The sequence below is a fragment of the Stegostoma tigrinum genome, chromosome 7 (assembly GCF_030684315.1).
Source record: "Stegostoma tigrinum isolate sSteTig4 chromosome 7, sSteTig4.hap1, whole genome shotgun sequence".
Taxonomy (NCBI): Eukaryota; Metazoa; Chordata; class Chondrichthyes; order Orectolobiformes; family Stegostomatidae; genus Stegostoma; species Stegostoma tigrinum.
Genome location: NC_081360.1, coordinates 106,247,353 through 106,263,142, shown reverse-complemented (window position 1 = coordinate 106,263,142; position 15,790 = coordinate 106,247,353). Strand labels below are relative to the sequence as shown.

At 52.2% G+C, this 15,790-nt stretch overlaps 2 protein-coding genes across 4 annotated transcripts in view; both read right to left on the bottom strand.

Annotated features, from left to right (window-relative positions):
- Positions 1–2,029, bottom strand: part of gmppaa (GDP-mannose pyrophosphorylase Aa) — a 28,626-nt gene extending 26,597 nt beyond the window's left edge. The window contains exon 1 of the mRNA XM_059647622.1: positions 1,902–2,029. Coding sequence (XP_059503605.1) covers positions 1,902–1,941 — 40 coding nt within the window. The 5' untranslated portion in view covers positions 1,942–2,029. The remainder of the gene's footprint in view (positions 1–1,901) is intronic.
- Positions 2,030–8,251: 6,222 nt separating this feature from the next.
- The window catches only part of LOC125454308 (natural resistance-associated macrophage protein 2-like), a 103,451-nt gene continuing 95,912 nt past the window's right edge, over positions 8,252–15,790 (bottom strand). For all 3 annotated transcript variants that reach the window (XM_059647620.1, XM_059647621.1, XM_059647619.1), the window contains exons 14-16: positions 13,472–13,545; positions 12,649–12,802; positions 8,252–9,723 (exon numbers count right to left, since the gene is read on the bottom strand). In XM_059647620.1, the coding sequence (XP_059503603.1) occupies positions 9,637–9,723; positions 12,649–12,802; positions 13,472–13,545 (315 nt within the window). In that variant the 3' untranslated portion in view covers positions 8,252–9,636. The remainder of the gene's footprint in view (positions 9,724–12,648; positions 12,803–13,471; positions 13,546–15,790) is intronic.

Below are 15,790 nucleotides of genomic sequence, written 5' to 3'. Positions count from 1 at the left end.
GGGGATTGGTCAGTGAGGTGTGAGGAGCAGCAGATAGGTGGGAGAGAAGATGTACAGGTTAAAACTGAAACAGTTCCTTTCTTGATGAGGGAGTGAAGGTTAGTCGTTGGATCTCTTCCAGCGTATACAGTGAATGCCCATCTTCTTTCCCAACTGTGTGCTCCTCGCACCTCACTGTCCAATCCCCGCCACTGTCTACCTGAACTCACCTATCACCATCCCACCCACCTTCCCCAGTGCTACTCCCTATTTACTTCAGAGCACCCTTCCTCTCCCCCTCTCTGATGAACGGTCTAGGCCCGAAACGTCAGCTTTTGTGCTCCTGAGATGCTGCTTGGCCTGCTGCGTTCATCCAGCTACGCACTTTGTTATCTCAGATTCTCCAGCATCTGCAGTTCATACTGCCTCTGGAAACCAGAGGGAATAGGGTTAAGGTGAGAGGGGAGAGATGTAAGGAGGGCCTGAGGGGAGAGATGTAAGGAGGGCCTGAGGGGAGAGATGTAAGGAGGGCCTGAGGGGAGAGATGTAAGGAGGGCCAGAGGGGAGATGTAAGGAGGGCCTGAGGGGAGATGTAAGGAGGGCCTGAGGGGAGATGTAAGGAGGGCCAGAGGGGAGATGTAAGGAGGGCCAGAGGGGAGATGTAAGGAGGGCCAGAGGGGAGATGTAAGGAGGGCCTGAGGGGGGAGATGTAAGGAGGGCCTGAGGGGAGATGTAAGGAGGGCCAGAGGGGAGATGTAAGGAGGGCCTGAGGGGGGAGATGTAAGGAGGGCCTGAGGGGGGAGATGTAAGGAGGGCCTGAGGGGAGAGATGTAAGGAGGGCCTGAGGGGAGATGTAAGGAGGGCCTGAGGGGAGATGTAAGGAGGGCCTGAGGGGGGAGATGTAAGGAGGGCCTGAGGGGAGATGTAAGGAGGGCCTGAGGGGGGAGATGTAAGGAGGGCCTGAGGGGAGATGTAAGGAGGGCCTGAGGGGGGAGATGTAAGGAGGGCCTGAGGGGAGATGTAAGGAGGGCCTGAGGGGGGAGATGTAAGGAGGGCCTGAGGGGGGAGATGTAAGGAGGGCCTGAGGGGGGGAGATGTAAGGAGGGCCTGAGGGGAGAGATGTAAGGAGGGCCTGAGGGGGGAGATGTAAGGAGGGCCTGAGGGGGGGAGATGTAAGGAGGGCCTGAGGGGGGGAGATGTAAGGAGGGCCAGAGGGGAGATGTAAGGAGGGCCTGAGGGGGGGAGATGTAAGGAGGGCCTGAGGGGGGGAGATGTAAGGAGGGCCTGAGGGGAGATGTAAGGAGGGCCTGAGGGGGGAGATGTAAGGAGGGCCTGAGGGGAGATGTAAGGAGGGCCTGAGGGGGGAGATGTAAGGAGGGCCTGAGGGGAGATGTAAGGAGGGCCTGAGGGGGGAGATGTAAGGAGGGCCAGAGGGGAGATGTAAGGAGGGCCTGAGGGGGGAGATGTAAGGAGGGCCAGAGGGGAGATGTAAGGAGGGCCTGAGGGGAGATGTAAGGAGGGCCTGAGGGGGGAGATGTAAGGAGGGCCAGAGGGGAGATGTAAGGAGGGCCTGAGGGGAGATGTAAGGAGGGCCTGAGGGGGGAGATGTAAGGAGGGCCAGAGGGGAGATGTAAGGAGGGCCTGAGGGGCTATGTCTTCACCCACACAGACAGTGGTGTGTGAATGGGATGAGGTACCAGAGGGTGTGCTTCAGACCCCGCCCCCTCACTCACAGGCCCCGCCTACTCACCGAACCCTTCACAGGCCCCGCCCCCTCATGTCGCGTCCCTAAATCTACGCCCCCCACCACCACGATGCCCCGCCCCTCTCAGAACCCGCCCATTACAGATGTCCCGCCCCCAAGGCTCGTTCCCGCCCTTTTCCCCGCCCCCACGCTCAGGCCCCGCCCCCGGTGACGGTACCTTTCTGGGACCCCCCGATCAGGATGACGGCCTTCAGCATCGCGGCTCGGAGCGGGGGAGCTCGGCCTGAGCCTGCAGTGTCGGGTGGTGGGGGTGGGGGTGGGGGTGGGGGGGGAGGTTGTTGTTAGAAGTAGGTGGCTGTCCCCGCGCGCTGCCGTCGCCGCGTCCTCCTCTCGGAGAGACACAAACTCGCCAACCACTTCCGGTGCACTCTGATGACGATGCGGTGGACCCTTTGACGCAAATGATGACGACAGACAGACAGACATTCCCTCCCCAGGGTCGGGGCTTTATGTGCATCGGGAGTGACCGGGAGGGAGCACCGCCCCCCCCCCCCCCCCCCAGCCTCGATGGGGATGGGGATGGGGATGGGGATGGGGTGCTGACAGTAAAGGCAGGCTGTTCAGCATGGGGAGGCATCAGAACAGACTAACACCAACAACATGGAGTGTCTTCAACCTCAGGAACACGCCCCCGGGTCAGACACTCTCCACCCCCTCCCCCGGGTCCAGCTTTGTGCCCCCGGGCCAGACACTCCCCCCACCCCCCGGGCCAGACACTCCCCCCACCCCCCGGGCCAGACACTCCCCCCACCCCCGGGCCAGACACTCCCCCCTCCCCCGGGTCAGACACTCTCCACCCCCTCCCCCGGGTCCAGCTTTGTGCCCCCGGGCCAGACACTCCCCCCACCCCCCGGGCCAGACACTCCCCCCACCCCCCGGGCCAGACACTCCCCCCACCCCCGGGCCAGACACTCCCCCCACCCCCGGGTCAGACACTCTCCACCCCCCTCCCCCGGGTCCAGCTTTGTGCCCCCGGGCCAGACACTCCCCCCACCCCCCGGGCCAGACACTCCCCCCACCCCCCGGGCCAGACACTCCCCCCACCCCCGGGTCAGACACTCTCCACCCCCTCCCCCGGGTCCAGCTTTGTGCCCCCGGGCCAGACACTCCCCCCACCCCCCGGGCCAGACACTCCCCCCACCCCCGGGCCAGACACTCCCCCCTCCCCCGGGTCAGACACTCTCCACCCCCTCCCCCGGGTCCAGCTTTGTGCCCCCGGGCCAGACACTCCCCCCACCCCCCGGGCCAGACACTCCCCCCTCCCCCGGGTCAGACACTCTCCACCCCCTCCCCCGGGTCCAGCTTTGTGCCCCCGGGCCAGACACTCCCCCCACCCCCCGGGCCAGACACTCCCCCCACCCCCCGGGCCAGACACTCCCCCCACCCCCCGGGCCAGACACTCCCCCCTCCCCCGGGTCAGACACTCTCCACCCCCTCCCCCGGGTCAGACACTCTCCACCCCCTCCCCCGGGTCCAGCTTTGTGCCCCCCCCGCGCCCCCTGGGTTAGCATTGTGCCCCCGGACCAGACACTCCCCCCACCCCCCGGACCAGACACTCCCCCCACCCCCCGGGCCAGACACTCCCCCCACCCCCGGGCCAGACACTCCCCCCACCCCCCGGGCCAGACACTCCCCATCCCCCTCCAGGCCAGACACTCCCCCCACCCCCCGGGCCAGACACTCCCCACCCCCCTCCAGGCCAGACACTCCCCCCACCCCCCGGGCCAGACACTCCCCACCCCCCTCCAGGCCAGACACTCCCCCCACCCCCCGGGCCAGACACTCCCCACCCCCCTCCAGGCCAGACACTCCCCCCACCCCCCAGGCCAGACACTCCCCACCCCCCTCCAGGCCAGACACTCCCCGTGCCCCCCCCCCCACCTCCCCGCCACCCTGGGTCAGCATGTCCTGCAGCTGGGGACATGTAGTGAGGCACCGCAGTAGATTAATATTGTGCATAAGACCCTCTTGCTGACTGAACAGTGACCAGTGTTCAGTTTGTGAGGGAGAATCTGGGTTAGAAAATCTGTGCTAAACTCAAATTAAGATAATTGTGAAGGAACCTGGGCACAGCTACCTGAAGTGGACTGAGAAAGGAGTTTAGCAGCAAACAAGGTTGAAGTTTAAGCAAATAGTTCACGGCTCACAATAAAGATGTGCACCAGTATGGAGGAAGATCTCTAGAAATTGGTTAACCGTGCTTAACCAGAGAAGTTAAGAATACCATTAAACTGAAAGAAGAAAGACATTAGAAGCTGGAAAAATGACGGTAAATCAGAGGATTCAGAACAATTTAAAAAAGAGAAAGAAACAAGAGTGAAACAATACACATGGAGTGTCTAGGAAATGGCTGATGAATGCGAGGTTTTGCACTTTTTGAAAAAGAATACAGCCATGGACTATTTTCTAAATGGTGAGAAAATTCATAAAGCAGAAGTACAAAGGGACGTGGGAGTGTTGGTCCAGGATTCTCTAAAAGTTAACTTGCAGGTAGAATCCGTAATTAAGAAAGTGAATGTAATGTTGACACTTATCTCAAGAGGGTTGGAATATAAAAGCAGTGATGTGCTTCTGAGACTTTATAAAGCTCTAGTTCGGCCCCATTTAGAATACTGTGTCCAATTTTGGGCCCCACACCTCAGGAAGGACCTACTAGCCCTGGAGCGTGTCCAGCGGAGATTCACACGGATGATCCCTGGAATGGTAGGTTTAACGTATGATGAACGGCTAAGGATCCTGGGGTTGTACTCATTAGAGTTTAGAAGGTTGAGGGGAGATCTAATAGAAACTTACAAGATAATGTATGGCTAGGAGGGGTGGACGCTAGGAAGTTGTTTCCGTTAGGCGGGGAGACTAGGACCTGTGGGCACAGCGTTAAAATTAGAGTGGGTAAATTTAAAATGGAAATGAGACGACATTTCTTCAGCCAGAGAGTGGTGGGCTTGTGGAAATCATTGCCACGGAGTGCAGTGGAGGCCGGGACGTTGGATGCCTTCAAGGCAGAGATCGATAAATTCTTGATCTCACAAGGAATCAAGGGCTACGGGGAGAGTGCAGGGAAGTGGAGTTGAAATGCCCATCAGCCTTGATTTAAATAGTGGAGTGGACTTGATGGGCCAAATGGCCTTACTTCCACTCCTATAACTTATGGTCTTATGGTCACCCTCCAAATATCAAAATGGACAGCAAGTCCTTTTGTAAATATATGAAAAGGAAAATGGACTAAGTATGTAGCTGGTCTGTCGAGAAGTAGGCCACTGAGATGATAATGAAAAACCAGGAAATGGCAGAGGGCCTGAATAAATACTTTACATTGATCTTCACAGTACGGGACATAGTCCCATTCCAAAGTACAAAATAATTCAGAGCCTAAGAGGGTTATATGAGAAGAGATAAAATAATTGTCACTGAAGAAAATGTAATAAGGAAACTAGTGAGGGGGCAGTGGGGGCGTTGTCCAAAAACCAGTAAGTTCCCTGGAGTCAATGGGCTGCATCCTCGGATAGTAAACGATTCTGGATCATCCCAGATCATTGGAAAACTGCTGATGTAATCAGAGATAGTAGGAACTGCCGATGCTGGAGAATCTGAGATAACAAGGTGTAGAGCTGGATGAACACAACAGGCCAAGCAGCATCAGAGGAGCAGAAAGGCTGATGTTTTGGGTCGAGACATTCATTTAAAAAGGCAAAGGGTTAAATGAAAGTAACAATAGGCCGGGTGGCTTAATCCCTGTTGTTGGGAAAATGTTGAGTATTATGAAAGATATAGAAATACATGATAAACACTTTCACAGAAAGAGTAAAGGAGCTGAATATTATTTAAGTGGAGTAAGACAATAGAAAACTGCCACACTGGGGCTGGGGCGTTCTCATGCATAATCACAAAGACTAGCATCCAAGCTTAGTGGGTAATAGGGGAAGCAAGTGAAGTGCTGGCCTTTATTTCAAAGAAAATGGAGAACAAACGTAGGGAAGTTTTGCTCAGACTATTCAAGACACTTGTCACACCAGAGCTGGAATACTGTGAAATATCCTGAGGAAGGGTCACAAAGCCCGAAATGCTAGCTCTGATCTTTTCTTCACAGAGATGCTGCCAGACCTGCTGAACTTTTTCAGCGACTTCTGTTTTTGATGCTTTGAACGGATTTGGGCCCCTTGTCCAGGGAAAGATATACCTTGTGTGAAGAGAGTCAATACAGAGATGGTTTACTTGGGCTGGTTCCCGGTATGGAGAGGCTGTCTTATGAGGAGACGTGAGGAAAGTTGAATCTGTACTCCAAGGAGAATGCTTGGGTGACCTTATCGAAGCATACAAAGTTCTTGGAAACTTGACAAATTAAATGCAAAGAAGTTGTTTGCCCGTGTTGGAGAGTCCAGGTCCAGAGAGCCATCTTATCATTGTCTCTCGTAACAAGTCACCCACATCTAATGCAGGAAGGAAGTATACAGGAAATAGCAAAACTGCTAATAGCTTCAGCATACAGAAGGGTCTAGGTTTGCAGGTCCATGGTTCCCTGAAAGTGGTGCCACAAGTGGATGAGGTGGTCAAGAAGGCATCTGGCATGCTTGTCTTTATTGGCTGGGGCACTGTGTATAAAAATTGGCAAGTCACGTTGCAGCTGTATAGAAATTTAGTTCGGCCACATTTAGGATATTGTGTACAGTTCTGGTAGCCACACTACCAAAAGGATGTGAAGATGTAGAACAAGCTATAAACAATTGACCAGGATGTTGCTTAGTTTCGAGGTTATTAGCTGTGAGGGCACAGAGGACAAACTTGGTTTGTTTTCACTTGAATATCGAAGGCTGAGGGGTGACCTGATAAAATTATGACAGACATGGATAGAATGGATAGTTGGAGTCTTTCTTCAGGGAAGAGATGTTAGTTACTAGGGAACATAGGTTTAAGGTAAAAGGGGGTAAGTTTAAAGGAGTAAATTTAAAGTAGGGTGGCTCAGTGATTAGCACTGCAGCCTCACAGCACCAGGGACCCGGGTTCGATTCCAGCCTCGGGTGACTGTCTGTGTGGAGTTTGCACATTCTCCCCGTGTCTGCGTGGGATTCCTCCGGGTGCTCCGGTTTCCTCCCACAGTCCAAAGATGTGTAGGTTAGGGTGGATCGGCCATGGGAAATTGCCCCATAGTGTTCAGGGATGTGTAGATTAGGTAGGTTATAGGGAGACGGGTCTGGATGCAATGCTCTGAGGGTCAGTGTGGACTTGTTGGGCCAAAGGGCCTGTTTCCTCACTGTAGGCATTCTATGATATGAGTGTTTTAAACATAGGGTGGTAGGTGCCTGAAATGTGCTTCCATAGGAAGTTGTAGAAACAGATAGAATAGCAACATTTAATAGACATCTTGAGAGATACACGAATAGGCAGGAAAAAGAGGGATATAGGATATGTGGCATATGCTTGGTGGGCCGAGCGGCCTATTCCTATGATGTACTGCTCTTTGTTCTTTATTTTAGGCAGAGATGAGCAGGAATTTCCCTCAGAGTGGACTGTCAGATTAGAGGCATGTGTTGGCGCAGGCTTAGAGGGCCAAAGGGCCCGTTCCTGCGCTGTATTGTTCTTTTTATATTCAAGGCAGATTTTTAATCTGTAACAGAATCAAGGTTTATGGGATTGAGGATCATCAGATCAGACATGATCTCATGAATGATGGAGAAGATTCAGTGAGCTGAATGGCCTACTCCTGCTCCTGGACCTTGGTCAGGGGCAATCGGGAGGTCAGTGAATGCAGGAGAGAGGACAGTCCTTGTTTGGCAGTAACTGACCCACATATGTTCTGTGTCGGGGTCCCAGTGAGAAATTAAGAGCAGATAGATATTCCAATGCTGACTGTGCTTTCTGTCCATAGGTGCTGCTAGACCTGCTGAGTTTCTCCAGCAATTTTTGTTTTTGTTTCTAGTTTCTATATCCCTTAGTTAGACCACACTCAGAGCACTGTCCCCAGTTTCCATCTCCTTATCTGAAGACTGACATATTTGGAACAGGCTGTGGCCTTTCTTTAGAAAAGAAAACATTGATGGTTGAGCTGGCCAAGGTTTTGGAGATTATTAATAGATTTCGAGAGGTTGACATAAAGAAGACTTTTTTCCAGTTGTGTGGGAATTCAGAACCGGAGACTATCAACATAAGAGAGCCTCCAATCAATCTGATTGGGAATACAGGAGGAACCTCTTCACCCAGAGAGGAGGAGCAAGATAGAACTCGCTTCCACAGGGAGCAGTCAAAGTATAAATGCATTTAAAGCTAAACATATGGGAGAGAGACTAGAATGACATGGTGATTAGGTGAATGAAGTGTGGCAAGACACCAGCGTGGAGCAACAGCACCAGAATGAGGCAGACGGGCTGAATGGCCTGTGCTGTCTGACTCTGCAGACAACACTCCACATGTTCCTTGAGTTATGGGAAAGAGTGCCTCGCTGTTGGAAGAGTTAGGGAGTGTAGTGGTTAAACTGTTTGACACAAACACCGTTACCAAAAGCCCTACTAAAAATGACGAGAGACTCAAGATATTTTATTACTTTTAAAATGATATTGCAAATTGAGTAACAATCTGTAAACATGTTGAGATTTGTATTTGGTTGGTGCTGCTTCTCTACAATGTTGGTTTGTAAATTTCTGCTTGATGTGTGTGTTGTTCAAGTGTTGTTTGTCTGTTTGAGAGCCATAAGTTGTGTTTGGTGAAACTGCACAATGTGTGCACCTGCATTTACCAGCAGCTGGTTCTGAGTTTGAGACAAGTTTCATCCTGAGCTGCGGGAAGTAAGCTCTGTTCAAGCACAAAAAGAGCAAATAATAATTAATGATGGACAAGATGGGTATCAGATCACGGGCTGACAAGCGTCGTTCATCATTTAGAGTCAGCTCAGTGATAGGGCAGGAGCAGGCCATTCAGCCATTTGGCCCTGCTATCCTGATCAATTTGATCATTGGTCAAAATCCTGGAATTCTCTCCCTACGGACATTGTGGGTCAACCCACAGCAGGTGGACTGCAGTGGTTTGGGGCAGCAGCTCACCCCACCTTCTCAAAGGGCAGTTAAAGATGGGTAAGAAACGCTGGCCCAGCCAGTGATGCTCATATCTATGAATGGATTAAATAAGTCAGTTGGCCTGTGCCTTAGCCCCATATACGTGCCCGACCTCGAGATGCTGCTTCTCAACATGAATACATTGATCCCAAATTTAAAGGCTTTGACTCACTCATCACCAAATCACAAACTCTTCCTCAATCACTGCCACTCTCCCTGCTTCATCAAACTGCACCCTTCTTGCTCCACCCTCTCTACTTTACCCAATATCCTGCACTCCCTGTCCCCCCTCCTTCCTCATCCATGTCCCGCCTTCTCTGCTTCACCATCCATACCTCACCTATATCCCACTGCCCCTGCCCCTGCCTCAGCCATATCGCATTCTCCCTGCCTCACCATTATCACACTCCTGCAGAGCTTTCTTCCTGCCCTGTCCTATGATTCTTGTCTGGATTTAGCATGAGGAAGGAGTTGGCAGTTGGTGCCCAGGTCTGTGTTTACACCTGTCATTCCTTGTTCGACTGAAGGTTTGCAGACTGCGAGAGACGGAGAGCCAAAACAGCTCCTGTACTGCAGTACTGGGGAGGGGGTGGGGTGGCAGGAATGAAGAGACTGAGACAGAGGGTGAATTGCAGTTAATCTGAGAAGGAGAAGCTTATTCCCATCAGATAGAGCTGGCCATGGAAGGACAGTTTAACTTGCATGGACATTGGGTGTAATGTGAAAGGAGAGTGTCAGGAATGATGTTCCTGTGAGAGTGAGACAATCCGGGTCCTAGAGGTTTTGACGATTGTGTTTCGATCTGGCAACATTGACTCCCAGGGCCAAGTCACGAAGCTGTTGTGAGGTTCAGTTCTGAAGTATCTCGTAGGTGAACCGTCTCTCTTGCCCAGTATTCAGGCAGGTTACTCCAGCAACAACACAGCTTAACCACAACTGTAACAAAGAAAATAACACTGCACAGTCAACCAAGGGGGTGTTGTGAACATTCAAGTGAGGAGCAGGAGTCAACCGTTCAGCATCCTCTCTGCCCCAACCCCCCGTCCTCATCAACCCCCTCCCGCCAACATCCCATCCCCATCAATCCCCCTCCCCCTCCCCCAACATCCCCATCATACCCCCTCCCGCCAACATCCCATCCCCATCAACCCCCTCCCCCAACACCCCAACCCCATCAATCCCCCTCCCCCTCCCCCAACATCCCCATCATACCCCCTCCCCCCAACATCCCGTCCCCATCAATCCCCCTCCCCCAACACCCCATCCCCATCAATCCCCCTCGCCCTCCCCCAACATCCCCATCATACCCCCTCCCCCAACACCCCATCCCCATCAATCCCCCTCCCCCTCCCCCAACATCCCCATCATACCCCCTCCCCCAACACCCCATCCCCATCAAAATCCCCCTCCCCCTCCCCCAACATCCCCATCATACCCCCTCCCCCCAACATCCCATCCCCATCAACCCCCTCCCCCAACACCCCATCCCCATCAATCCCCCTCCCCCTCCCCCAACATCCCCATCATACCCCCAACACCCCGTCCCCATCAATCCCCCTCCTCCAACATCCCGTCCCCATCATAACCCCTCCCCCAACACCCCGACCCCATCAATCCCCCTCCCCCAAACACTCCCCAACACCCTGTCCCCATCAATCCCCCTCCCCCAACACCCTGTCCCCATCAATCATCCCGCCCTCATCAATACCCCTCTCTCTGCCCCAACACCGCATCCTCGTCAATCCCCCTCTCCCTCACCATCCCCAACAATCCCCCTTACCCTCCCCCAAAACCCCGTCCCCAACAATCCCCCTCCCCCTCCCCCAACACCCCATCCCCAACAATCCCCATCTCTCTGCCCCAACACCCCGTCCCCATCAATCCCCCTCCCTCTGCCCCAACACCCCACCCACATCAATCCCCCTTCCTCTGCCCCAACACCCCGCCCACATCAATCCCCCTCTCTCTGCCCCAACACCCAGTCCCCGTCAACCCCCTTCCACCAACACCCTGCCCACATCAATCCCCCTCTCTCTGCCCCAACACCCTGCCCACATCAATATCCCTCCCTCTGCCCCAACACCGCGCCCACATCAATCTCCCTCCCTCTGCCCCAACACCCTGTCAATCCCTCTTCCCCCTCCCCCAAAACCCCGTCCCCATCAATCCCCCCTTCCCCAACACACAGTCCCCATCAATCCCCCCTTCCCCAACACACAGTCCCCATCAATCCCCCTCCTCCGCCCCTCCCCTAACACCCCGTACCCATCAGTTCCCCTCCCCCAACACCCAGTCCCCATCAAGCCCCTCCCTCTGCCCCCACACCCCCTCAATCCCTCTCCCCCTCCCAAAAAACCCTGTCCCCATCAATCCCCCTCCCTCTTCCCCAACACGCAGTCCCCATCAATTTCCCTCCCTCTGCCCCAAACAGCCAATCCGTGTCAGTCCCCCTCCCCCAAACACCCTGACCCCGTCAGCCCCCCTCCGCCAAACACCCCGTCCCTGTCAGTCTCCCTCCCCCAAACCCCCCGTCCCCGCCAGTCCCCCTCCCCCAAACACCCCGCCCCGTTAGTCCCCCTCCCCCAAACACCCCGTCCCCATCACCCCCACCTCCCCCAACAACCTGTCCCCATCACCCCCCCCCTCTATAAAATCCTGATGGGACTGTAAAGGCTGGATATGGGAAGAATGCTCCCGATGTTGGGGAGATTCAGAACAAGGGCTACAGTCTAAGAATAATGGGTAAGCCATTCAGGACTGAGATGCGGAATAATTTCTTCATTCGGAGTTGTGAACCTGTGGAATTCTGTCCCACAGGAAGCTGTTGGAACCAGGTTGTCAGATATATTCACAAGGGAGCTGGACATTTTCCTTGTGACTAAAGGGATCAAGGGATATGAGGGAGAGGACAGGAATGGGATTACATGATCAGCCATGATTGTACTTGAATGGCTTGAAGGGCCGAGCGGCCTACTCCTGCACCTATTTTCTATGTATCAGCTCACTCCTTCATCACTCCGAGCACTTCGTTCCCATTTGCCCTACCCTCCCCTCCCCCCCAATACTTCCCCCCTGCCCCTTTTTCTTCATTCATGGGATGAGGGCGTCTCTGGCTAGGCAGCATTTATTATCCATTCCTAATTGCCCATGGGGCAGTTAAGAGTTGACCACATTGCTGTGGGTCTGGAGTCACATGTAGGCCAGACCAGGTAAGGATGGCAATTTCCTTCCCTAAAGGACATTAGTGAACCAGATGGGTTTTTTCTAAGAAGGGATTCATGGTCATCAGTAGATTCTTAATTCCAGATATTTCATTTAATTCAAATTCCACCATCTGCCGTGGTGGGATTCGAACCCGGGTCCCCAGAATATTATCTGCGCCTCTGGATTAACAGTCTAGCAATAATACCACTAGGCCATCGCCTCCCCATTTCACCCCCAAACCAGAAGAAATAGGTTGTCTCTCATGACGTTGTCAAATCCTTTAATCATATGAAACCCCTTAATTAGGTCAACCGTTCACCCTCCACACTCAAGGGAATACTTGACGAGTCTGCCTAAGAAAAATGAAAAATGCTTTAAATATTCAGCAGGCTGGGCTGTAACCCCAAAATTTTCTGCATTTATTTCAGACTCCTCAAATCCGTGCTCCTCTGCTTTCCCAGTCTGTGTGACTTCCCCTTGTTACTGCACTGTTTCATTTCACCCCCTGGATCATTCTGGTGAATGTGCCCTGTCCCCCAGACCCAGGACAATATCTCCAGCCTGAGGCAGGGCACCAATATGGAATTGCTTTCAATGTGTTAACAAGAGGGCAGCCAATAACAATCAGTTTTAATAAGAGTTATTAGCGAGACTTACCAGATAAAACACAAAGAAGAGATAGAATAGCAGGATCACCCCAATGATAACATACATCCAAACTCTTTCCAACTGCTCAACATAATCCACCACAAAGTAAGCATTGATAGTCAGGATCAGAAGAGTGATTAATACACCAACAATTTTACAAATCCTGTAAGAATAGACACAATTCACATGGTAAAGGCTTCATCAGCAGCACAGCAAAAAACACTATCAAGCACTGACTAATGCCGGAGTCACTTACTGAATCCTTTCCAGGTCATAGCTTGATCCACTGCATTGCCCCTGTCCTGGGAGTGTTTGATGGGGGACAGTGTAGAGGGAGCTTTACTCTGTATCTAACCCTGTGCTGTCCCTGTCCCTGGGAGTATTTGATAGGGGACAGTGTAGAGAGAGCTTTACTCTGTATCTAACCCTGTGCTGTCCCTGTCCCTGTCCCTGGTAGTGTTTGATGGGGGACAGTGTAGAGAGAGCTTTACTCTGTACCTAACCCCGTGCTGTCCCTGTCCTGGGAGTGTTTGATAGGGGACAGTGTAGCGGGAGCTTTACTCTGTATTTAACCCCGTGCTGTCCCTGTCTCAGCAGTGTTTGATGGGGGACAGTGTAGCGGGAGCTTTACTCTGTATTTAACCCCGTGCTGTCCCTGTCTCAGCAATGTTTGATGGGGGACAGTGTAGCGGGAGCTTTACTCTGTAGTTAACCCCGTGCTGTCCCTGTCCCAGCAGTGTTTGATGGGGGACAGCATAATAAATGCTCCTTCCACTTGAGAAGGGTAGAGGAAGTTTTACTCATGACGGTGATTTGCTGCCAAATTACTTACACTCCATTGGTGAACTGGTGCATTAGTGGCCTGAGGCTAGTGAAGGTCAGGATTGGGATGAGAGCAAACGGGAGCTGTGGAAAGGAGAGAGAAATGAGATGAGAGTGGAGACTGACAGCATGCAAAAAGATCACCATTACGTCTATTCAATTTTAACAAGTGACCCACGAGGCCTGGTCAGCATGTCTGTGTATACTTGCGGGGTGTGCGTGTGCGTATGTGTAGATGTGTGTGGATGTGTAGGTGTATGGGGTGTGTGTGTGTGGGGGTATGTGTGTGGGAGTGTGTGTGTGTGTGGGGGGGGTTGTGCATGTGTATGTGGGAGCGTGTGTATATATGTGTGTGGGGTGTGTGTGTGTATATGTGTGTGTGTGTGTATGTGTGAATGAGTGTCGGTATGTGTGTGGGGAGGGGGCGGCCTGTGTGTATATGTTTGTGTACGGGTGTGTGCATATGTGTGTGTGGGTGTGTGTGTCTGTATGTGTATGTGTGTGTGAGGGGTGTGTGTGCATGTATGTGTGTAGGGGTGGTGTGTGCATGTATGTATGTGTGGGTGTGTGTGTGTAGATGTGTGTGTGGGTGTTTGTGCATATGTATATGTGTGTGGGTGTGTGTGTGTGAATGTGTGTGGGTGTTTATGTGTATGTGTGTATGTATATGTGTGTGTGTGTATATGTGAATGTGTGTGTGTGTGTGTGTGGGTATGTGTGTGCGTGTGTGTGAGCGTGTGTTTGTGCGTGTGTGTGGGTGTGTGTGTGTGTCTGTGCATATGTGTGTGTGTGGGTATGTGTGTGTGTCTCTGTGTGTGTGTGTATGGGTGTATGTCTGTGTGTGTGTGTGTATGGGTTTGTGGGTGTGTCTGTGCATGTGTGTGTGTGTGTGTATGTCTGTGTGTGTATGTCTGTGTGTGTGTGTCTGTGTGTGTGTATATCTGTGTCTGTGTGTGTGTCTGTGTGTGTGTGTCTGTGTCTGTGTGTGTGTATATCTGTGTGTGTGTGTGTGTGTGTGTGTCTGTGTGTGTGTGTGTATGTCTGTGTGTGTGTGTGTCTGTGTCTGTGTGTGTGTGTCTGTGTGTGTGTGCGCGCGCACAAACCTGCATGAGTCTGTATGCGGGTGTGTGTGTGTGAGTGTGTGTGTGTGTGTCTGTGCGTGTGCCTGTGTGTGTATGAGCTTTCTATTTGTTCACCAGACGCAGGTGTGACATTGTTGCCCATCCCTAATTGCCCCTTAATGTGTGGCTTCTTTTTGAGGTGATGAGGGTGTCACTGGCTAGATCAGCATCCATTGCCCATCCCTAATTACCCAGAGGGCAATTAAGAGTCAACCACATTGCTGAGGGTCTGGAGTCACATGTAGGCCAGACCAGGTAAGGATGGCAGTTTCCTTCCCTAAAGGACATTAGTGAACCAGATGGGTTTTTCCTGACAATCAACAATGGATTTATGGCCATCATTAGATTCTTAATTCTAGTATTTATTGAGTTCAAATTCCACTAAGTTTCATTGGGATTTGAACCCAGGATCCCAGAACAATTACCCATGCCTCTAGGTTACTAGTCTGGTGTTAATACCATTAGGCCTTCAGTCCCCCGATCCTGTATATTCTCAGCATGAAGCAAAAGTGCAGTCCTTAAAACCAGTTATGTTTTTTGATCAACCTTTAGACCACTCTCAGGGTGGTATAGAGTGAGTACTGCAGTCATCAGTGTGCCTGTGAGAAGGGGATAGATTGAAGAAGTTGGGACTGTTCTCCTTAGAAAGAAGAAGGCTGAGGAGAGATTTGACAGGGACTTTCAACCTCATGAATATGTTGGATAAAATAGATATTTAGAAGCCGTTCCCCTGATGAAAGGAACAAGAACGATGGGAAATACATTTAAAATGCTGTGCAAATGAAGCAAAGGTGATGTGAAGGGAAAGGTTTTCACCCAGTGAGTAGGGAATGCACTGTCTGGAAATGGAGTGGATGCTGGTTCAATTGAGACACTGATGAGGACATTGGATGGTTACTTGTATGGTGTGCAGGGTTACAGAGAACAGGCATGAGCTTGGCACTAGTGACAGAATTACAGCAGCTAGGCTGAATGGCCTCCTGTACTGCAGCAATTCTGCAATTAAAAAGGAGGTTCTTAGGTGGACATATATATTAAAAAAGAATCCTTGGCACTATTTTGGAAAAGTGTAGCGCTCTTCTCCCCAATGTACATGTTTCAATAAAAACTATTTGAGCCGAACAATGGGGTTGTCAGGGTGGCACGGTGGCTCAGTGGTTAGCACTGCAGCCTCACAGCGCCAGGGACCCGGTTCGATTCCACCCTGG